The sequence below is a fragment of the Nerophis lumbriciformis genome, linkage group LG19, assembly GCF_033978685.3.
Source record: "Nerophis lumbriciformis linkage group LG19, RoL_Nlum_v2.1, whole genome shotgun sequence".
Taxonomy (NCBI): domain Eukaryota; kingdom Metazoa; phylum Chordata; class Actinopteri; order Syngnathiformes; family Syngnathidae; genus Nerophis; species Nerophis lumbriciformis.
In genome coordinates, this window is record NC_084566.2 from 6,229,125 (window position 1) to 6,253,769 (window position 24,645).

The following is a 24,645-nucleotide window of genomic DNA, read 5'->3' on the forward strand; positions in this document are numbered from 1 at the left end:
AAAAACGGAAAATAACAGAGCTGATTTGACTCGGTGTTTGAGAAAATGGCGGATTGCTTCCCGATGTGACGCCACGTTGTGACATCATCGCTCCGAGAGCGAATATTAGAAAGGCGTTTAATTCGCCAAAATTCACCCATTTAGAGTTCGGAAATCGGTTAAAAAAATATATGGTCTTTTTTCTGCAACATCAAGGTATATATTGACGCTTACATAGGTCTGGTGATAATGTTCCCCTTTAAAATACAACCACACAAAATGTTTTAGCACAAATTAGGGTTTGAATATCATTCTTTCATTTCCATCATGGTTCACCATATACAAGTGGTTCTTAACCTGGGTTTGATTGAACCCTAGGGGTTCGGTGAGTCGGCCTCAGGGGTTCGGGGTAGCCTCCGCCGCGCAGGTCAAGACACACCCGACTCAAATAAAAACTTCTCCCTATCAGCGTATTATGGATACGGCAACAGCACTGATTTGCAGATGTGTAATTTGTTGTGAGTTCATGCACTGTGTTGGTTTTAGTCTTTGAACAAGGTGATGTTCATACACGGTTCATTTTGTGCACCAGTAAAAAAAGATATAACTTTGTCTTGAATTTGAAAAATTCAAGACAAGACTGGAGAAGGGTTCGGTTAATGCGCATATGAAACCGGTGGAGTTCGATACCTCCAACAAGGTTAAGAACCACTGCCATGTACAGTATATTGCCAAAGTATTTGACCACCTGCCTTGACTCACATTCCTATTCCATAGGGTTCAATATGATGTGGGTCCACCTTTTGGAGCTATTACAGCTTCAACTTTTCTGGGAAGGCTGTCCACAAGGTTGTGGAGTGTGTTTATAGGAATTTTCGACCATTCTTCCAAAAGCGCATTGGTGAGGTCACACACTGATGTTGGTCGAGAAGTCCTGGCTCTCAGTTTCCATTCTAATTCATTCCAAAGGTGTTCTATCGGGTTCAGGTCAGGACTCTGTGCAGGCCAGTCAAGTTCATCCACACCAGACTCTGTCATCCATGTCTTTATGGACCTTGCTTTGTGCACTGGTGCACAGTTATGTTGGAAGAGGAAGGGGCCCGCTCCAAACTGTTCCCAAAAGGTTGGGAGCATCGAATTGTCCAAAATGTTTTGGTATCCTGGAGCATTCAAAGTTGTTTTCACTGCAACTAAGGGGCCAAGCCCAACTCCTGAAAAACCACCCCACACCATAATTCCTGCTCTAACAAATTTCACACTTGGCACAATGCAGTCAGAAATGTAGCGTTCTCCTGACAACCTCCAAACCCAGACTGGGCCATCAGATTGCCAGATGGAAAAGCATGACTCATCAGTCCAGAGAAGGCGTCTCCACTGCTCTAGAGTCCAGTGGCGACGTGCTTTAAACCACTGCATCCCACGCTTTGCATTGGACTTGGTGATGTATGGCTTATATGCAGCTGCTCGGCCATGGAAACCCATTCCATGAAGCTCTCTGCGTACTGTACGTGGGCTGATTGGAAGGTCACATGAAGTTTGGAGCTCTGTAGCAACTGACTGTGCAGAAAGTCTTTGCACTATGCGCTTCAGCATCCGCTGACCACTCTGTCAGTTTACGTGGCCTACCACTTGGTGGCTGAGTTGCTGTTGTTCCCAAACCCTTCACTTTTCTTATAATAAAGCAGACAGTTGACTTTGGAATATTTAGGAGCGGGGAAATTTCACGACTGGATTTGTTGCACAGGTGGCATCCTATGACTGTTCCACCCTGGAACTCACTGAAAGCGGCCCATTCTTTCACAAATGTTTGTAGAAACAGTCTCCATGCCTACGTGCTTGATTTTATACACCTGTGACCGGGCCAAGTGATTAGGACACCTGATTCTCATCATTTTAATGGGTGGCCAAAAACTTTTGGCAATATAGTGTATGATGCCAACAGATTGCGTTGATGCTGCTCAGTAAACAATATACACTGCAAAAAAGAGCTGACAAAATCGATCCATCCATCCATTTCCTACCGCTTGTCCCTTTTGGGGTCGCGGGGGGGCTGGAGCCTATCTCAGCTGCATTCGGGTGGAAGGCGGGGTACACCCTGGACAGGTCGCCACCTCAATCACAGGGCCAACACAGATAGACAGACAACATTCACACTCACATAAGATAAAAAGACTAGATTTTAGGAAAAAAAATACTACAAACTAGTGAAATCATCTGTCCGTGCAGCTAGTTCATTTTACTTGATAAGACATCTTAAGTTAAGATTTGTGTATTTAGAAATTAGCAGAAGATAGAAATCAGTATTTTATTCGGAAAACAAGCATTATTAACTTGCAATTCTTAAATTAGGCATCCTCGGGATGATGCAGATTCTTTAAACAATATTCTTTATGTGGGGGGAAAACCCCAAAAATCGTATTTGAATAGTTATTTTCACAATGTAACATTCTTAAACTAGAACAGACAAAAATAATTATTCATGCTAAAATTAAGATTATGACGTAAAGTCAATGATTAAAAATAGACTTAGACTCGTTTAAATTTGAACTTTACAATACAGATAAGAACGACATTTCGTTGCATTAGCTTGTTGTAGTGCAGGACAAAAAAGCAATTAAGTGCAGAGTGTTTGCATTTACAAAAGAAGGATATAAATATAAATAGATTTACTGTACAGATAAAGATATTGCACTTTTGCAAATGCATCCAGGTTTAAGCTTGACAGGGCTAAAACTAGGTAAAAATAGGTAAATAGCTCTTAAAACTATTTTAGACATATTTAGGGATACATTGGGCCTGATCTACAAAGAATATGATGGTGATCAGATAGTCAATCTATAAAATTATGTGTACTATTGGTGGGCGCGTTGCAGGAGATCTAGAAAAAATGTGTGTACAATTGATAAGAGCAAAAGTGGTGCACGCCACCCGACCGTTTATTCCGGCTGTCTCCATGAAGACACATGTTTTCCTCCACATTTATGGCATCGTGTGGTCCAACAGGTGGCATTTTGTCATGTTTTTGAAATGCTGTAAATATAATGTGTACACATTTTATGGACTGTTTTGAAGTGTGACCTGGACAACAGAACCAACTTTTAGCACACTGAAGGTGCGCCTTGAAAGGCTTTGTGTTTTGGAACTGTGTATAAAATGCCCATAGAAAGTGGTAGATGTCTCCTGCTTGTTTGAAAACATAGAAAACCTCACAGGTAGGAGCATGATAAAATGAATGTGCAGTAAATGATCGACTGTCTCCGTGGTGATGCCCGGTATGCATGCAAAATCTTTCTCTAAATAAGGCGGTCTGCACCACTTTTGAATTGTATACACAGTGTTAGTAGATCACATGCAACACGCCCACTAATAGTACACACACTTTTATATATTGCACACGTTGTTTATCGTGTGGTAGTAGGACTTTAGTAAATTAGGCCCTCAGTGTGTACATAATTTACTATCAATTTCATACAGCTATATTTCATCTACTTACTCCTGCTAATCAAGTGTAACTACTTATACTCAAACCGTCGGCTGAGGAACTTTAAAAAAAATGAATAAATCGCTCAAAATTGGCAAATACTCATTTTGAGTAGTTCAATATGTGTGTTATCAGAGTAAAAATGCATTCCTTTCAATATGCATCATAACAAAAAGGGTAATATTTAAAGAAATGGATAGATGTTGATAGTCCAACTCATACTGACTGGTACACACAAGCTATGGAAATGATATCAGTAGAAACAACTGCATTTAGTTTTGATACTAATGAGTCATATATTGGAATATGGGATCTATTATTTAAATTTGTTTTAACTATTAAATTAACCAAAAATATGACTTATTTTATATTTGTGGAAAATATTGGACACAATGTGTTGTCAAGCTTATGAGATGCGATGCAAGTGTAAGCCACTGTGACACTATTGTTCATTTTTTTAATGTTTTTGTTTTTTAGAAATGGCTGTGATGATAATGTCAATGAGGGATTTCTAATCACTGATATGTTGGAATTGTTATTAATATTGATACTGTTGTTGATAATATTCATTTTTGTTTGACTGCTTTCGGATTGTTTTGTGTCATGTTTGTGTGTCCTCTCAATTGCTTTGTTTATTACTTTTCTGAATGTTGCTGGGTCGGGTTTGGTTTTGGAATTGGAATTGCATCATTATGGTATTGTTGTGTGTTGTTTCCTTGGATTAATTAATACAATTTTTTAAATGGTAAATGGCATTGATTCAGTGGAAATGCCTTAATACAATTCAGCACTAAAAATAAAAGTGCATTACAGAGAATTGCATTATGTGCCCTTTTCTAGTTTTTTCACTGGGAATTCACCACTTTTTTCTTTTAAATATGTCTTCAGTTATGACTCAGTTGGTATTTAACCACATGAAGCAACAGACTAGACATGTGTGAGCCACAAGAGAGATAACCTTCTAGAATCCCCAATCAACAGTGAGGGCATTTTGTCTGTGTAATGGATACTGAATAATTGTTCATGGGACCAGATGACAAGACTGAGATGAACATCACATTGATATGTATTGTAGGTGTGTGTGTGTGTGTGTGTGTGTGTGTGTGTGTGTGTGTGTGTGTGTGTGTGTGTGTGTGTGTGTGCGTGTGCGTGTGTGTGTTTGTGAGTGAGTGAGTGTGGCTGAGCTCGTGTGACAGAGATAATAAGTCACCGTAACACATTTATAGACGCAAACACACATAATTAAAATACACACACGCATAATCAGGAGTGCCGTCTGTCAAAACATAGTCACTCGCATATTATGCACATGATGATGTCAGAGAAGAGTTGCCTAGCAACAAAACAGACTTCAGAGTGTGTTAGAATCGCACACATGAGGTACAGACACTTGAACTAGTCTGATACCAGCCATAATATGGGCTTCTTTATTATGTTAAGTATCACTGCTCTCTCACACTGACTAACACAAATTATTTCGTACACATGAGTCATCTGATGAGTCATCCACTCCACTGAGAGGATGCATGATGGGAAGTTATGACGCTCGTACCCTTTGTAAGACCTTTGACCCCAGGCCTGTGTGTGGCAGTGTCTATACAAGTACCAGTATGTGTTTCAATTGTAGTTGAATAAACATTAAAGGCCTACTGAAACCCACTACTACCGACCACGCAGTCTGATAGTTTTTATATCAATGATGAAATCTTAACATTGCAACAATGTTAACTTTTTGGCTTACTAAAGTGCAATTTTAAATTTCGCGGGAAATATCCTGCTGAAAACGTCTCGGTATGATGACGCCTGCGCGTGACGTCACGGATTGTAGAGGACATTTTGGGACAGCATGGTGGCCAGCTATTAAGTCGTCAGTTTTTATCGCAAAAACATTATGACAAATTATAGCTGCACCATTTTATAAACTTCAGAGTTCAGAGCATTGGATAAAAGTAGCTGCTTATAGTCCGGAAAATATGGTATGTCTTTGCATGTTGCACGTTGGTGTTAATAGCTGAATGCCAAGATTATATGAAAATAATACTTTATCCCACCTTATTGTTTCCTTAAACCAAGTCGCGATGTCTTTTCCCTTTAGAATTTAGCGACTAATCCAATTTCGTAGTGGCTTAAATTTAACGGACAAATAAACATGGAAGTATTTCTTATATACCGTACTTTTCGGGGTATAAGTCGCTCCCGAGTTTAAGTTGCACCGGCCAAAAATGCATAATAAAGAAGGAAAAAAACATATATAATTCGCACTGGAGTATAAGTCGCATTTTTTGGGGAAATGTATTTGATGAAACCCAACACCAAGAATAGACATTTGAAAGGCAATTTAAAATAAATAAAGAATAGTGAACAACAGGCTGAATAAGTGTACGTTATATGAGGCATAAATAACCAACTGAGAACGTGCCTGGTATGTTAACGTAACATATTATGGTAAGAGTCATTCAAATAACTATAACATATAGAACATGCTATACGTTTACCAAACAATCTGTCACTCCTAATCGCTAAATCCCATGAAATCTTATACGTCTAGTCTCTTACATGAATAAGCTGAATAATATTATTTGATATTTTATGGTAATGTGTTAATAATTTCACACATCAGTCGCTCCTGAGTATAAGTCGCACCCCCGGCCAAACTATGAAAAGTGGCGGGAGTGCCTGAAAAAAGAGGCCTTTTTCCACCAAGAGTTCAGGAACTTTAAATTCTTGGAATCTCTATTTCCTGGAACAAAAGGTTCCTGCAGAATTGTGTGGTTTGTGTTTCCACAGCATCTCACAGTTTTATTGTAGTTTATACAAATCAGGTTGATGACATATGGATGAGTGGTACAATATATTTCTACACTGATACCGTGTAAATAAACAGACAATATTGGGTCATATTTATTTTACTAAAATGATGTGAATGAAATACAAAGCAATAATTCACAAAAAAATATTATTTAAAAACGAAGTGTGCCGAATTTTACCAAAAAAAATACGGCTTTTGTCCACAATGTCCAACAGTCAGAAAGTCGTGTCTTGAATTTATAAGGGTCAGGTGAGTCCTTGTGGTCCATTTCAGCTGTAAATAACAATATATTAATAATAAATGTCAATGTTTATCTCACAACAACAACACAGCCACTTTAGACTTAGCGCTAGCCTCTTAGCATTAGCATTCAGTTCACTCTGGTTAAGGCTAATAACTACACATATAATGAGTCACTGATTACTTTTACAGCATGTAATAAAGTAAGTAGTGAATATTTGATGAGATTTTCCTTCATTCGGCCCCCCATTTCATATTTCTCTTCAAACTACGAGGTCTGAGTCCCAGTGAGCAGCTCACCTTGGGACGGCGTGGCGAAGTTGGGAGAGTGGCCGTGCCAGCAATCTGAGGGTTACTGGTTCAATACCCACCTTCTACCATCCTAGTCACGTCCGTTGTGTCCTTGAGCAAGACACTTCACCCTTGCTCCTGATGGGACTGGTTAGCACCGTGCATGGCAGCTCCCGCCATCAGTGTGTGAATGTGTGTGTGTGAATGGGTGAATGTGGAAAATAGTGTCAAAGCGCTTTGAGTTCCTTAAAAAGGTAGAAAAGCGCTATACAAGTACGACCCATTTACCATTTACCATTTGCCGTTTCGAAGTCCGGCTGAATACTTTAGATTCCTCTGTATATACGTTTTCTAGAGTTTGTCCACTTCTCGAAGTTTCGCGCATTGAAATGAAGTTTGTAAAAATTCATGAACAACATTAAACTGCATACTAGTTTAAAGACTACAGCCGAGTAAAAACACGGTAAGATAGTTTCACTGATCAGTGTGCTCCAGCACACAGATACCCCACGAATGTTCCTTTTGTTCTTCTTTCTCTCTGTTGTCAAGTATGTTATTGTAGAAACACAAGAAATAAGAAATAAACAAATTGCCCTTGCATACTGTCATGGCGGACAAAACTTTGAGTACAAAGTTTGAAAAACGCCACAAATTTGTTCAACAAATTTGCCCGCCCCTCTAAAGTTCCTGGGAACTCCCGAAAGTCCCACCTCGCTACTAATGGTAAATGGTAGATGCATTATACTTGTATAGCGCTTTTCTACCTTCAAAGTACTCAAAGCGTTTTGACACTAATTCCACATTCACACATTCACACACACATTCACACACTGATGGCGGGAGCTGTGTAAGGCCCTAACCACGACCCATCAGGTGCAAGGGTGAAGTGTCTTGCTCAAGGACACAACGGACGTGACAAGGTTGGTAGAAGGTGGGGATTGAACCAGGAACCCTTAGGTTGCTGGCAAAGTCACTCTCCCAACTGCGCCACGCCGGCCCCTACTAGGATTTGTTTTTGGTTAAAACACAGTAGGTACAAGGGAAAGTTCCTGTAAAGGTTCCTAAAAGGCCTAAGAAAAACTATATGAAAGTTTCAGCGGCAGCAGTCTTACTCAGCAAAGGTTACTATATTTTAGTAACAAATGAGGAGTATTGGGATCTATGGCAAGAAAACTGGAACGCTGTTTTATATTTGGGTCTATGTAGTATTGACAAAAATCAATGCTGTCTCCTGACAATGTCACTAAAAACTGTCATTGTTATCTTTGTACAGGCAGACTTTTTGATAGAGATATTTGTTCTGTTCTATGATATGATACAAGTACCCATTGAGAGAGGTATCGAGTGAAAGGTCCATTCCATGAGTTCAATATACTGTATGAGGATCGACCCTGTGGATTCAATAGCTGTGAAGAGCACGCATGCAAACACAAACTGCCGGGCATCACGTCATGGGCAACTAATGTAACTAATTGAAGCCAGAGTTAAAATTGATCCGAGAAGGACGATACGATTCGTGATTAATTTACCTCAAATGTTGCTGCATTGCTCCCACAGCTGAGATTTTAATGTAACCAGCTGGAGTCAGCTTTTATTCTTGAACATTGACACTCTGCACTTAGTTCATACTCAGATCCCTGAGTGTGCTACCAACTCCCAATACACTTCTCACTTCATAATGTGAGTACGGTAATAATACAGTCCTGGTGTGTGCGAGTCAACACAACTACAACTGAATGCTGACTCGGGTCTTCTGCATCCAAGCGCTTGTAGAAATGAATCCCTCTAGTCAGATTTGTTGAACGTTACGCAGCATTGTTATTTCCACACAATTCCTCTTTGGTGTGGTGCACAAATGTAAATGGAATCATGGAGCATACTTAATAAGTGTAAAATGTCCATTTGTGTTTGTATTTAGGAGATGACCCACTCCTGGCCACCCCCTCTTACCGCCATACACACGCCAGGAAAAGCTGACCAGACCAAGTTCCCTATTCCCAGCAAGGTTAGTAGGGCTCATCAGTGCAATTACAGTCTTCCTATTCCACTGTGGAGGTTAGGTTCCAAGAATACCAGCAACCAGATACTGTAGTTGAAAATCTGCAAAATAGCTAACAATAGTTTAAGCCTTTAGAACACCTTCCTTCTCAAACCAAGCTAATTATTCTGTGAAAAGCACTTAAAGTGGAAAAATGTTTGCGAAATATTACATTTTTTCACAATGTTTTGAAGTAGGTGTCATGATCCGTCATAACTTTTCGTGTTTTTCTGTGTTTGGTATTATCTTCCTTTCCTTTGTTTTGTTAGAACCATTTCCTGTTCTTGTATGCCTTTTAGTGCTGGTATCCCTTCCTGACTGGCAATCAGGAGGATTCCTGATTGCCAATTGTGTTTTGATAACCTGAAATTGATAAGACTCCCGCATCAGACAGCTCAAATAACCTGGAACTGTATATGACTTTGTTGATAGGGGGTAGATATTATAAGTTTTACATCTTTCTGCTCCTTTTTGTTCATGCTAAATGCTGTTGTTGCATTTTTTTTTAAATAAATGGAATAACTTTTTTTTTTTGTAACTAATAATAATAATGGATTTTCTTTGTTAAGCACTTTTCATTTAAATAAATCTTGAAGTGCTACAGTGCAAACCGATATTTAAAACAGTAACAACTTTGCCAATAAAACAGATACAATACTAAGACTGAAACACTATTAGTGAAGCATAAGGAAAACTAAACATACAAAATAGTGTTTTTTTCTTATAGTTTGTATTTATTTTTGTTATTTAAAAAAATACAGTATATACATAACTTGGTCAGAAAATTTCAGTATGTGTATGAGTACTGTTTGAGCACATTCACGATCCAAACTGTTTAGGTTGAAAATAAGTTTTTAAGTCATTTTGAATTACTTTTTAAAAAGTGTTGTGACCAATAGACCAACAAATGGCCCATGCCCCGCTTTGGACACCTGACAGGTTATGAGTACCGTTCCTACGACTGCAATTTTATTTTATTTATTTTTTTAACATTTCTTTATTGGGTTTTAGGCACATATCGTTGACAGTAATAGCCAAAAATGCATCATATGCTGTTTGACCAATGACCAATATGCACAAAAAAGGCTTGTCAGCCACCAACATTTCAATTGTGTTTCAATCAGGGTTATTTATTTAGAATTTTATTTTTGGTGTAAGTCGGAACCTGTACCTAAATTATAGCAAAATTAACGCATAAACATGTATGTATATGACGTACATATAAAATATGGTAATGAAAAGATTATATTCGAGAATTAAATGAAAAAAAAAAAAGAGTACAATAGGGAGGGACAGATTCATTGGAAGGAGGAATTCTCAATAATGAGACCACTATTCTACTACATTTTTACTGTCTATTTCACGTTCAAATATACCATCTCTATCCTTAATGATGGTCGCAGCCTTTTAGCAACTTGGCCCAAGCCTGCAGCCAATGTTGATCCATCCTCTTTCTAAGCATTTTAAGTTTTATCATTTTACTTTACATTCCACTTTCACTTTTCTTTTCTTTGACCCGCTACCACCACAAAAGTTTGTATCACACGCAAGAGACATAATGACCGTTAAATTAAACTAAAAGCACAAGAGTGACTTTGTCAATGTATTTATTCGCCTACATATTCTTCGTAACTAGTATCTTACAACTCACGATTCAATTGGATTCCGATTCTCGGGGTGAAAATTTGATTCAGGGTTTGTTCCTGATTTAACGCAATTCTAGATTCTCGATGATTACAACATATTATTTTGTACATTGATTATGATAAAACCATTTTAAAACAGTTTACATGTTGCAATAGCTCCTCTTGGTTGCTGACGTATAAACATAGCGAGTAAGTTCGGACCCGGCCTAAATTAAGTTTTTTACAATGTTGTTTTCTTTTTTAATTTTAAACTGTTTTAAAATCATAATAAATATGAATCGTGATTCGGATATGAATCATGTTTTTCCAACACTGCTAGTAAATAGCTGTCTTTTTCTTTTTGTACAGTATTCATAATGTATGGGAGTGTGTACTTAATCACGAAACGTTGTAAAACAAATGTTATCATGTAATGAGGTGACTTCCCACACCCTTATATTTACTCCATTAGCTATGTTTTTCCATTAACTTTATGTGGTTGTCATAGTAGAGCACTTCTGTTTTATACAATGGCAACAGTGACAATATTACAATTAAATGAGGAGTTTTATTTGTGTTCATAAATAATAGTAGGAGGGTGTTAGTTGTGTCAACTTACTAGTTAATTTAGACTTATTTCCACTTTTGAAATAACACTTTAAAGGCGATGTTGTGAAAAGGGTTAACTGCTAATAAATTATTGGTTAATTTTCACAATACTGTGATGTTTATTACTGATAGATAAAATATAGGGCATCGTTTTGCCTCCTTGTTAGCATGTGTGCACAACACAGAGAAAATGATACTAAATAGGGAAGAAGTATGGAGAAAAACATTAACATGAATTCTCGAATTGCTATGATTTTTTTTTCCATGATTTGTTTCATTGCATAAAAGGACACATTTTGCTCAATAATACAACCTCGCTAAAAAAGTTTATCATTTTAAAGCAGGCGTGTCAAACTCATTTCAGATTGGGGGCCACATGGAAAAAAATCTACTCCCAAGTCAAGTATTGTTTATTGAATTGTTTATTGAATGGATCCCCATTAGCTGACGCCAAGGCGACTGCTAGTCTTCCTGGGGTCCATATAGGAGCATACAAAATTAAAATACAAAGAATACATGCATTACCAGACATTATACAATGGAAAAATACAACATAAGATAAAAAGCTAGTTAAAACCAGTATTAAAAATCCATGTCATGTGGGCAGCTGCAAAAGGTGTTTCTTCAAAGCTGTCTTGAATGACAATTTACTTTGTGAGAGATTGATGTGAGATGGCAACCCATTCCAGAATGATGTACATCTATACATGACTGTATGTTTTCATGTTGTCAAGTGGGTCGGACTGGTAAAATCACAGCACGATAACTTAAAAATAAAGACTACTTCAGATTGTTTTCTTTGTTTGAAAATAGAACAAGCACATTCTGAAAATGTATAAATCATAATGTTGTTGGGTTTTTTTTACACTTACATGTTGCGGTTAATAGTATTATATCTTTATTTGTCGTTATTTATACTTTCTAAATAAATTATGTGATTATTTTTTTCAGTCAACTCATTGGTGTTATTATTCAATCCATCAAGATAGAAAAATAATATCAAAATCAAATTACAGGATGTTATTTATGTAGTTTGCTCATTTTCCTCGACTGGTGCACTAACATGTGGTTTATTTGTTTACATATGTAGCATAATCTACAAAGATTCAAAGAATTGCTATTGTGACATCTAGTGGACACATTTAGAACAACAGTTTATTTTATTTAAAAAATTTGGCTAATTTTTATACTTAGGAAACTCATCCCGCGGGCCAGATAAAACTTGCGGGCCGTAAGTTTGACACCCTTGTTATAAAGTATCTTCTGTCCTTTTTTTTAAGCACATGTTAACTTTAGTCAAAATATGAATGAAAAAAATTACCTGTTTTTTTTCCTGGAGAAAGTAAGAAAGAAAGTGATGTTTTCCTTGTTTTGGATGATTGCATTATGATGTAGCACAGATAAGTAGTATACATATGTATAGTATACAAAATGACTTTTGATGGTTTATTCATTAACACATTTGCCTCTACTTTTATCCTATTTCTCTCCATAGGAGTCGCAGCATGTGACCTCAGGCTACAACACAAGTAAGTTACCCAACGTCAATGCTCACCTGCTGGCCGTAGAGTCATTAGCACCTACTGGTGTTACGTTATGAAAGCAGTAGCACCCACAAGAACCCACCTCTTGTCAAACACACACACTAAGTGTGGTGAAATGTGTCCTCTGCATTTCACCTATCCCCTTGTTTACCCCCTGGGAGGTGAGGGAAGCAGTGGGCAGCAGCGGTGACGGCGCCTGGGAATAATTTTTTTGGTGATTTAACCCCCAATTCCAACCCTTGATGCTGAGTGCCAAGCAGGGAGGTAATGGGTCCCATTTTAATAGTCTTTGGTATGACTCGGCTGGGGTTTGAACTCACGACCTACCGATCTCAGGGCGGACACTCTAACCACAAGTCCTCTGAGCAGGTGTATGTGTGCGTGCGTGCGCGAGTGTGTGATAGCATCACGCCTGCATCCACTGAGACCGTTCCTTTTATTCTATTTTTGATAAGTCAAAAAGTTACGGGCACATTTTCATTGAACTTTCAGGAAATGTCAGAAACGGGATGTATTCATGGGTAGCTTAAAGCAATGGTCTCTCATCCAAGAAGCCGACGTTTCTCTCACGGCACACACAAATGCCAGTCTCCTTTTCCTCGCCTTCCATCCTCTCATCCAATCACCAGTCACAACACATTCGTTGCCTCACAGAGTGTCAGAAATTATAAAACTCTTTTCAAAAATGCACGTTTCCTCTACTCGGGTTTCAAGAAGAAATCTCAGAACCACATGCGGCTCTGCATATTTTCCACGACCAGAGGGTTTGTCTTTTGACACAAATGAAAAGCTTTTTTACTGCATCAATTAGTGTTAAATAGCTTGATTCCAGCTGAAACATAATCAGTCATGCACTAATTATCCAATAGGAAACTCTAAACAAATGTCTTTGTTAAATCTGTGCCGTGAACTTTTTTTTGGTTGGCCGAGTATTTGACAACACTTGTGTCTTCCGAATGAATGTGCTCTCCTCTACTGCCTAAAAAAACAAACCTGTAGACATAAAGCATGTTTTTGGTATTCAGTATCATCAATTATTCTAATCAGCACTAAAACTTGAAAGCCCTCCGAGGTCATTAACTGTTTTATGCAGTGGCCTAGCATGTGTTGCTAGTGCCCAGGGGCAAGTCAAGTGTTTACGCATCCTAACAAGGTGTTGTGATTCGTTGGTCTCTTCCACTAATCTGTTATTGAATCATACTGTTTGCTTACTTTTGCTAGTGAACCACAAAGCAATTTAAATGCACTATACAAATCTCTAACAAGGAAAAACATGTAGAGTGGCACAAACTCTGACATTATCGTTCAATTATTTTAGTCAGATTTTTTTAAATAACTTCATTTATTCTTGGTCAATTTCTTCTATCAGAATTTCAAATTTGCAAAACAAAAACAAATAGCCCTGTTTAGCAAAACACAAACATCAATTGCAGAGGAGGTTTGCTCTCAGGAGAAAATGCAGAAGAGTACTTTAGAGATAATAACTCTAATTTCTAATTACTGCCATTAATTCTGTTTTTGCTCTATTCATTTGAATTTTGGGTAACACTTTAGTATGGGGAACATACCGTATTTTTCGGACTATAAGTCGCAGTTTTTTTCATAGTTTGGCCGATAGTTTGGCCGGGCTCCAGTGCGATTTATATATGTTTTTTTCCTTCTTTATTATACATTTTCGGCTGGTGCGACTTATACCGTAGTTTCCGCACTATAAGGCGCACCGGATTATTAGCCGCACCTTCTATGAATTACATATTTCATAATTTTGTCCACCAATAAGCCGCCCGGACTATAAGCCGCGCCTACGCTGCGCTAAAGTGAATGTCAAAAAAACGCTGCGCTAAAGTGAATGTCAAAAAAACAGTCAGATAGTTCAGTCAAACTTTAATAATATATTGAAAACCAGCGTTCTAACAACTCTGTCCCAAAATGTACGCAAATGTGCAATCACAAACATAGTAAAATTCAAAATGGTGTAGAGCAATAGTAACATAATGTTGCTCGAACGTTAATGTCACAACACACAAAATAAACATAGCGCTCACCTTCTGAAGTTATTCTTCATTCGTAAATCCTTCGAATTCTTCGTCTTCGGTGTCCGAATTGAAAAGTTGCGCAAGCGTGGTATCCAAAATGGCCGGTTCCGTCTCGTCGAAGTCATCGGGAGTCAGTGTCGCTGTTGTTCTGTGAATCCTGCCTTCCGGAAAGCTCGGACCACAGTTGTGACCGAAATATCTGCCCAGGCATTTACGATCCACTGGCAAATTTTGGCGTATGTCGTCCGGCGCTGTCTGCCCGTCTTAGTGAAGGTGTGTTCGCCTTCGGAGCTGTGTGAAAAAAGCCACCCGGCCTCTTCGCGTAAACTTCCCTTAACCACTCGCTCATCTTTTCTTCATCCATCCATCCCTTCGAGTTAGCTTTTATGATGACGCCGGCTGGAAAGGTCTCTTTTGGCAAGGTCTTCCTTTTGAATATCACCATGGGTGGAAGTTAGCATGGCAAGCTAGAACCACAGTGAAGGATGACTTCTCATTCCCTGTGGTGCGAATATTCACCGTACGTGCTCCCGTTCCACAGTGCGGTTCACAGGAATATCAGTTGCTGTGAAATACGGTAGTAATCCGTGTGCGGATGGAGAGATTGCGTCTTTTTATGAACCGGATCGCTTAGTAGGAGCCATTTTGTGGTCTTTACAGATGTAAACAGGAAATGAAACGTACGGTGATATCCGCGCGTTTTTTCTTCTTCTTCCGGGGGCGGGTAGAAGAAGAAGCGCTTCCTGTTCTATGGGGGCGGGTGCTTTCCTTGGCGGTTGCTTGCGTAGAAGAAGCGCTTCCTGTTCTACCGGGAAAAAAGATGGCGGCTGTTTACCGAAGTTGCGAGATCGAAACTTTATGAAAATGAATCGTAATAAAGCGCACCGGGTTATAAGGCGCACTGTCAGCTTTTGAGAACATTTGTGGTTTTTAGGTGCGCCTTATAGTGCGGAAAATACGGTACTCCGGTACGACTTATACTCCGAAAAATACGGTACTCACCATTAATTAGTTGCTTATCAAAGTAACAAAGACTTCATTTAGAGTTATTTGGACACTAGGGGAACATATACGTAAAGATTAGGGTTAGGGCAGTGGTTCTTAACCTTGTTGGAGGTACCGAACCCCACCAGTTTCATATGCGCATTCTCGGAACCCTTCTTTAGTGAAAAATAAAATGTTTTTTTTTTTCAAATTCAAGACAAAGTTATATGTTTTTGGTAACACTTTAGTATGGGGAACATATTCTAAGTAACAAAGACATAATTTAAAGTTATTTGGTTAGGGTTAGGGTTAGAGTGTTAGGGCCAGGGTTAGAGGGTTAGGGTTATAATAAGGCCATGCCAAATAAGGCATTAATAAGCACTTAATAATGACTAGTTAAGAGCCAATATGTTTCTAATTTACATATTAATAAACAACTAATTATTGGTGAATATGTTCCCCATACTAAAGTGTTACCATGTTTTTTTACTGGTGCACAAAATGAACCGTGCATGAACATCACCTTGTTCAAAGAACAAAACCAACACAGTGCATAAACTCACAACAAATTTCACACCTGCAAATCAGTGTGACTTCTGCTGTTGCCGTATCCGTAATACGCCGATAGGGAGAAGTTTTATTTACACGATGAGTCGGGTGTGTCTTGACCTCCGCCGAACCCCTGAGGCCGACTCACCGAACCCCTAGTGTTCGATCGAACCCAGGTTAAGAACCACTGGGTTAGGGTTAGGGTTAGTAATAAGCAATAATTCTGAGGTTATTGAGGGAAGACTCTTAGTTAATGGCTTACTGGTTGTATAATAAGGCCATGCAGAATAAGCCATTAATAAGTACTTAATAATGACTAATTAAGAGCTAATATGTTACTAATTTGCATGTTAATAAGCAACTAATTAATGGTGAATATGTGTTCCCCATACTAAAGTGTTACCGAATTTTGGACTTTTAAAATGTGTGATTGTGTTTCCCCATAATCCAAGTGAAAGCATAACAAATATATAACATAAACTTCACATTTTGTAATTTTTAACACATTGCTATTGAATATAATATTTACTCTTTCATTAAAACAATGTAAACATGGTGACACAAAAGGTAAACTGCAATTAGGAAAAGACAATAATGTTTAATTATTTATACAAATTTTGACGTGCATTTTCACATGCTACTTGATTTATTGTTGGATGAATGACATACGACTCTTAAATAAACCTGCCTATAAAACAAGCGTATTTTATTTCCCTGTCAGGACTCTTCCCTTCTCTAGAACAAAGATACAATTAGAACAGCAAAATGAGACAAAGAAATGCATGTTTGGATCTGTGAGTCAAAACAAAATATGTCTCTGAGGCAGGGACACGTGCAATTGACTCATGTGGATGCCACAGTCAGCAAAGGAAATGTTTTTGTAACCTAAGGGGAGCAAAAAGGAGCTGGCAAAAGCAATAACCAGGAAAAGTCTGAAAAATTACACAATAAACAGAGGAAACAATAGGGAATAAATTCACCAGGGAAACTGTTGGGAAATATTTATTTATATTCAGAGCGTAAAAATAACAACAAATATTATTCATTAATATTTGTTGTTATTTTTTTTATTTTTTTTTTAGCTTCTGTATACAATTTTTGTGTTGATATTTAAGGCAACATATTACTAATATTAATTAGAATTCCCCGTTATAAGAACTGAAGTAGAATATTTATTTGTTTTATTAAAGTGCACAGTATTTATAGCCATGTCACTTTGCACTGCTTTAAAATAAATAATAATTACATTTTAATGGTAACTTAAATTGAAAGTGGTTTGTTGACGCTATCTGCAGGGAGATGGAGTGCTGAGCTATGAATCCAGCAGAGGACGTGCTCACATGTTAATTTACTCAATATTGTTTTTATCAATGCAAATAATAGATGCCCCTTTAACAAGCCCTAAAATGTCTATATTTGATACTCTGGAGTCTAAACCCGATAATATGAGCTCAAATTTGGGTTAAAAGCCATCTTCACATTAACAATGTGTCATTTTCAAGTAATTGTTCATGCATACACACAAGCGCCACGTGAACACTGTGGCCACACCAGCATCACACCTTTCCCAAACCCTACATCGTAAGTTAAATGTCTTATTAAAAAATATATAAAAAATAAAATATGTACCGTAATTTTCGGACTATAATTCGCAGTTTTTTTCATAGTTTGGCCGGGCTCAAGTGAGACTTATATATGGGTTTTTTTCTTTTTTTTTATGCATTGTCGGCAGGTGCGACTTATACTCCGAAAAATATGGTATATATATATATACTATATATATATATATATATATATATATATATATATATATATATATATATATATATATATATATATATATATATATAGCAGTAATTTTAAATTTAATATAGTGATTTGACCACTCACAGAGAAAATAACACAAATCTTGTTTTTTTATGAGCTGCGTAATAGTATATTGGATGCTGTATCTGGGTGTGGTCACTTCATTGGAAGAATGAGACATACACCTTCAAGACATCACATTTAAGTGGTTTAAACATTAAAATGAGCAGTAGCATTAGCATGGAACATGCACTGGAAAATCCTGCAAGGTTTTTGTCTTTAAAATGTATTACCGTATTTTTCGGAGTATGAGTCGCACCAGAGTATTAGTCGCACCTGCCGAAAATGCATAATAAAAAAGGAAAAAAACATATATAAGTCGCACTGGAGCCCGGCCAAACTATGAAAAAAACTGCGACTTATAGTCCGAAAAATACGGTATTAGTTTTTATTAGCACTTGGACAACTCATAATCTAGTAACACTATTTCATGATAAATATCAAAATATTAACATTCCTGATACATTCCAATAGAAAAATCAGGGATCAGGGACTGCAGGTGTACAGTGCCTGTTTGTTTCGCCATTATAAAGTGGAACCTTGATTTACAAACTTCATTGATTCTTGAACAGGGTTTTTAAATGACAAAGTTAGTATATTGATGAAAATCTCTCCCTAAGAAACAATGTAAATATAAATAATACATTCCAGCCTCAACTAAAGTGTATATTTTAGTAAAAGTTAATCAAATTTGAACACAATATAAATCTCTATACAATACTGTATATTAAACAAATATAACAACAAGTGATGGATTAACTTCCTACTTAATAACAAAGCTAAAAACAACAACTAACAGAACTGTCTTCATTTACTGCCAGAGGTGGGACCAAGTCATTGTTTTGCAAGTCACAAGTAAGTCTCAAGTCTTTGCCCTCAAGTCCGAGTCAAGTCCCGAGTCAAGACAGGCAAGCCCCGAGTCAAGTCCAAAGTCAAGACTGGAAAGTCTCAAGTCAAGTCCTAAGTCCTGCATTTTGAGTTTCGAGTCCTTTCAAGTCCTTTTAACCACAGACTAATATATTAACACAGATTGTGTATGCTTTTCAAACGCTGTATTTATTTATTAAAACAAGTGCATTTTAAATTGCAGGAAAGAAAATTGTGCTGACATTGCACTTTATATTAGCACTATTAACCAGTCATTTTAAACATTAACTCATTCCTTTACAGAACAAACACATTGAAAAATAAAGTGCAAATGTACTTATTTGTACAAAAGTGTTAACATTGAAAAAACATGACATATACGTGAACATAACAAAAAAGTTGTACTTTTTATATGTCAGGGCCCTATGCTGCATTGCATTTGCAAAAGACCAAATTAGCCAAGAGTCTGTCAGTCATTTGTGCACGATGGGGGCGTAGTATGATGCCACCATGGCTGAAAACTCGCTCCACTGGAGCACTGGAGGCAGGCACTGCCAAGACTCTCATGGCCACTCGGAACAGTGAAGGAAGAGTCTTCATGTTCAATGCCCAGAACAAAAGGGGGGAGAGAGTTGTTTTGGGTTGGTGCACTACTTGTAAGTGTATCTTGTGTTTTTTATGTTGATTTAATTAAAAAAAGAAAAAAAATATATATTTCTTGTGCGGCCCGATACCAATCGATCCACGGTCCCCAACCACCGCGGCCCGGTGGTTGGGGACCACTGAGGTAAACAACCAACAGTATGTCAGAAAGCTAGCTAAAACGGTACACATATTCATAATATAGTATACATTTTAACTGACCTTTATTTTACTATTTTTGTCTTTTTTTAGGTGGCTAAAATACGCAGTGCTACTGACCGCCGTCTAACGTTACGTGTGATATATTGACTAACGTAACCCTGCTTAAAAAAAATCACTGAACAAAAAGTATGAATAAGGTAGTGAACTGCAACAGATTCCCGTGTTTGCAATAACGTTATAACGTTAGCAGTGAGTTTACAGCCTCACTGATTTAACTACACAGCCAATAAACGTTATCTTACATTCAAAACTTACCGTTCTTTGTGCAACTTCAAATGCCGGACGAAGTTGGAAGTTGTTGCCTCTCCATCAGAAATTTTCGAACCGCATGTGTTGCATACTGCAAACCGTTTTGTGTTGACCACCTCGTAATTTTTATACCCAAACAAAATTATTTTAGGTATCATTTTTTGTTCACTGGCGTGTGGTTTGGACATGTCTTCTTCGTTGGTTGTCCTGCAATTTGATTGGATGAATGCTGTGTGATGAAAACAAAGTAGATCTAATTTGATTGGCTGTTGTACTGAGACCACACCAGCTGACACACGCAACGCTGATAGACAAGTACACAATGAAAAATACGGAGCGCTCCCGAATAACTTTTTCATCTTTGGGTTTTGGGGAAAGTAGCAAGTCATGTCAAGTCATGTCAATTCAAAAGGCTCAAGTCCAAGTGAAGTCACAAGTCATTGATGTTAAAGTCTAAGTCGAGTTGCAAGTCTTTTTACATTTTGTCAAGTCGAGTCTAAAGTCATCAAATTCATGACTCGAGTCTGACTCGAGTCCAAGTCATGTGACTCGAGTCCACACCTTTACTGCCACCACACACACACACGCACACACACACACAAACACACACAGACATACACGCACACACAAACACACACACTGTCACTAGCACTGTGGTGCAATCACAGTTTGAAATTACTAATCTCCTTAACTGTAAGAGCTAGGTCGCTACAATGATGAGGAAAAAAAAAAAATCCACTTTACCTTGTTGGTTAATCTTCTTGCCGTGCAACCGAAGAAAGGGGGCGGAGCATGTGGGGATATAGTGATTAATCCATCAATCCATCCATTTTCTACCGCTTGTCCCTTTTGGGGTCGCGGGGGGGGTGCTGGAGCCTATCTCAGCTGCATAAAAAAATAAATTATTGTTACACATTGTTAACGACATTGGTGTTCCTGGTTTGTTTCAACACAAAATAAACATAATATTGTTTTTTTGTACAATAGTCAATACTTATTTTATTTAAAAATTACATATCCGAAAAATGGTGTTTTTCGAGGCACCCGGAAAGTCAGCAAAGAAAAATCCATAAATTCCCTGCACCGTTTTATAAGCCGCAGGGCTCAAAGCGTAGGAAAAAAGGGGTGGCTTAAAAAAACAAATTGTTTACTAAATGTTTTTTTTTTTTAAATCAATCTAGTCTGGATTGTTGTCAAACACAAATCACAATTACAGTACACAACAAACAAATACTAAAGGGTGACACTTAAATGTTGTGTTACAGAGCGCTGTCCTGTATCATCTAACAAGCCAGCTGTGAAACCACCGACGGCGCCACAAAAGTCGTAAGTATGGCTCTCCTCTTTCTCTAAAACACACAAACACACACACCCAATGACTGACCCGACATTGTATTTGCCTCAAGGAAAAAATTAAGTTGGACTCGCGGATGAAATTCACTGCTGGTAGGAGAGAGAGAGAAAAAGATTGTGTGGATCAGAGCGGGAAAGTGCAGCTACATTAATTTAACGTGAGCCGGGGGCATATTGCAACATCTCGAGCTGCAGCCCACTCCACTTCACCGGCATAGCAACACAGAAGATTCATGGCAGGGAGAGATTTGGAAAGGCAGGGCTCTATGCTTGTAAATCTACCACACAGGCCTAATGATTTTGTTTTACAAAATTAATGTTTTGCTAAATCCACCAAACAGAACATGACCAACTGCAGCTTTGGAAGTCCATCAAAGCTCTGATTGTGTGCATATCATAAGATTAAAACATGTAGGGAATTCTAATCTGATCCAACATTAGCGTAGAATGTCAATCAAAAATATATTTCTATATATCTAAAACAGGGGTGTCCAAAGTGAGGCCCGGGGGCCATTTGCAGGCTGAGCTAACTACTTAATGGCCCACGGCACATTCTAAAAATACTATTTAAAAAAAACCTAATACAAATGGGATAAAAGAGCAAACACGCTAAAGGACAAAAAGTTTCAATGTTGACTCTTATAACACAAAGCTGCCATGCAGGCAGTTTTTTTTTCTTTAAAGCTGTCATAGCTCAAAAAATAATCATGAATCAAAATCAATGTGGTTATGAATTATTGACCTATTCAAGGCTCCAATTACTTTACATCAAAAAATCCACTTCAAAATTTTTGGGGGGGAGAATATTGCATATTTTGTGTGTTTGCCATATAAAGAACAATGTTTTATTTCACAAAAAAAGCATAAAAACCATAAGAAATAATACAATTTTATGATAGACGGATAGATATGAAGTTCATTTTGAGACTTAAGCGTTAAAAGTAAAAAAACAAATGTATGACTTAAAGTATTTCTAGGACTTTTATGAGTGGGACCCTTTTTGATTCCCAGTATTTTTAATTGCTCAAAAAATAATAATGAATTAAAATAATTTTTGTTATGACTTATTGTCCTATTTAAGGGTTCAATTAGCTCACATCAAATATTCCACTTTGAATATTTTGAGGAATAAAATATTGTATATTTTGGTCGTAAAAACATAAAAAACATTTTTTGTTCAACTTTATATCAACATATAGACCTGAAGTTATTCTAGAGAATTAACATTTAATAATAAATGTAATAAAAGTAATATGACTTATGTGACAGTCGCAAGCTGTCGTGCGGGTTCTCAGGACCACCAAGGAAGGACATTGCTTCGAGCATGGTTGACTTTATTTAATTTTTTCAAATAAAACCTCAGTCTCAGGTCGCTTTCGCTCTGCATCCACTGCTCGCTCTCCCGGTCGCTTTTCAGCCGGACGCGTCGTCTGCGTCTGCCTCTTGCTCTCGCTCTCTTCCGCGCTGAATGCGTTGCTGGCTCTCCAACTCCTTCTGCCCCATCGTTCTCGGCTGTCGCTCTTTTACACACTAAGAGGTGATTAGACGATTGTGCCCAGCCGGGCGATTCCCGCACGTGAGGTTCGCGGCGTCGAACCCGGCGCGCCCCGCCTCGCTGCTCGCTTTCCGTCCCCGCCTCCTCGCCACCATCTTGGAACGGGCTCCGGTGTGCCCTGCCTCGCTGTTGGGCTGCCGGCCACGCCTCCTCGCCGCCAGCTCGAAGTCGGCCCCGGCCGGGCACACCTCGCTGTCGGTCTGCCAACTTATTTTTAACATCTTTTTAGACTGAGACGCTTCCAAGTCCCCAGGGCCAAACTTGAGGAATTTCAAAAGGGTGAAGGAATCTATTTATTGTATTGATTTTGAAAATGAAAAGTGTCAAATTGGCCCCCACATGCTTTAATTTTTCAGTATATGGCTTTCACTGGAACACGTTCGGACACCCCTGATCTTAATTGTGTGAAATATAAAACACAAACCGTCAATAATACAAATTCATATTTTCCAGTGCTGTCATTTTTTTAATAAATCAAAATAATCAAGCTTTTGAATTTGGATTAATCATGGTTAATTATAGTTTTTTACTTGCTTGCATAATTTAAAATAACATAAAAAAAAAGCCAAATATCTTGACACAAATGCAATCTTATTGTCAGAATGTCATGCAGGAACTCATTCTAAATGTTTTACTTGATAGCACGTCGTTCATTTTCTCCAAACTTGCTAACAGTCTTGTCTAAAGTCCAGTCAGGTTTTATTTTTAAGCAAAATTTGTCAGCGAGCACAACATTCAGAGTCTCCTCACGTATGCCTTGACCTGGTCACTGAGCATATAGCAACCCACCTTTCAGGTCACTATACATGCTGACCTGAAAGGAGCATGTACATAAAAACATGTGTGATTAATCTGTGTAGATACGTGATTAATGCGATGTTGGTTTTTTGCAATTAATCACGTGTTAACTTGTTATTTATAAGAGCCCTAATTATTATACATACACATATGTATGTATATTATAATAAATTATATGTTTGTATTTAATACACTTTTAGATATTATTTTTGTATTAACCATATAATTAATTTTCTATGTTGTTATTCATTAGAGTAGGAAATTCTTAATACTTGGCCAAAAGATGATTCAATCATCCTGCAACAAAAAGTCAAGCCCGTTCTGAAATAGCAGTCATTTCGCTTCATTGGTGAATTAAAGTCAGAGGCCAGCATTGACTACATTTCCAACAGGAAAAAAGTTTGTCGGATTTGAGCTGCCGAATTATCATAATTATCAGTATATGTTTTATATCACTTGGGAGTGTAATTCAAACATTTTAGGTTTTATTTACCACTTTACCTTGTTTTCCTGTGTTAAAGGAAATTCATTATTATTGTTTGAACAGCAAAATTACAAACTGCCAAAACAAAACGATGTGGAAGCAAGTCAATCAATCAATCAATTAAAGTTTACTTATATAGCCCTTAATCACAAGTGTCTCAAAGGGCTGCACAAGCCACAACGAAGTGAAAAGTGGAAAATATCGTAGTAACAGCTGTCAACTAAGGAGTCAGGCACCCTCTCTAGACAATCATTCAGCTTTAATTGAACAAATTGTTCATAGATGGGTTTTATAACAGTGGTATTTTAGGCTTCATAATGCGCCACACATTTTCAATGGGAGACAGGTCTGGACTACAGGCAGGCCAGTCTAGTACCCGCACTCTTTTACTATGAAGCCACAATGATGTAACACGTGACTTGGC

At 37.8% G+C, this 24,645-nt stretch overlaps 1 protein-coding gene across 1 annotated transcript in view; it reads left to right on the plus strand.

The window, feature by feature from the left end:
* The window catches only part of aff2 (AF4/FMR2 family, member 2), a 429,950-nt gene that overhangs the window by 266,078 nt on the left and 139,227 nt on the right, over window positions 1–24,645 (plus strand). Inside the window, exons 6-8 of the mRNA XM_061979661.2 lie at window positions 8,719–8,805; window positions 12,568–12,601; window positions 21,297–21,357. Coding sequence (XP_061835645.2) covers window positions 8,719–8,805; window positions 12,568–12,601; window positions 21,297–21,357 — 182 coding nt within the window. The remainder of the gene's footprint in view (window positions 1–8,718; window positions 8,806–12,567; window positions 12,602–21,296; window positions 21,358–24,645) is intronic.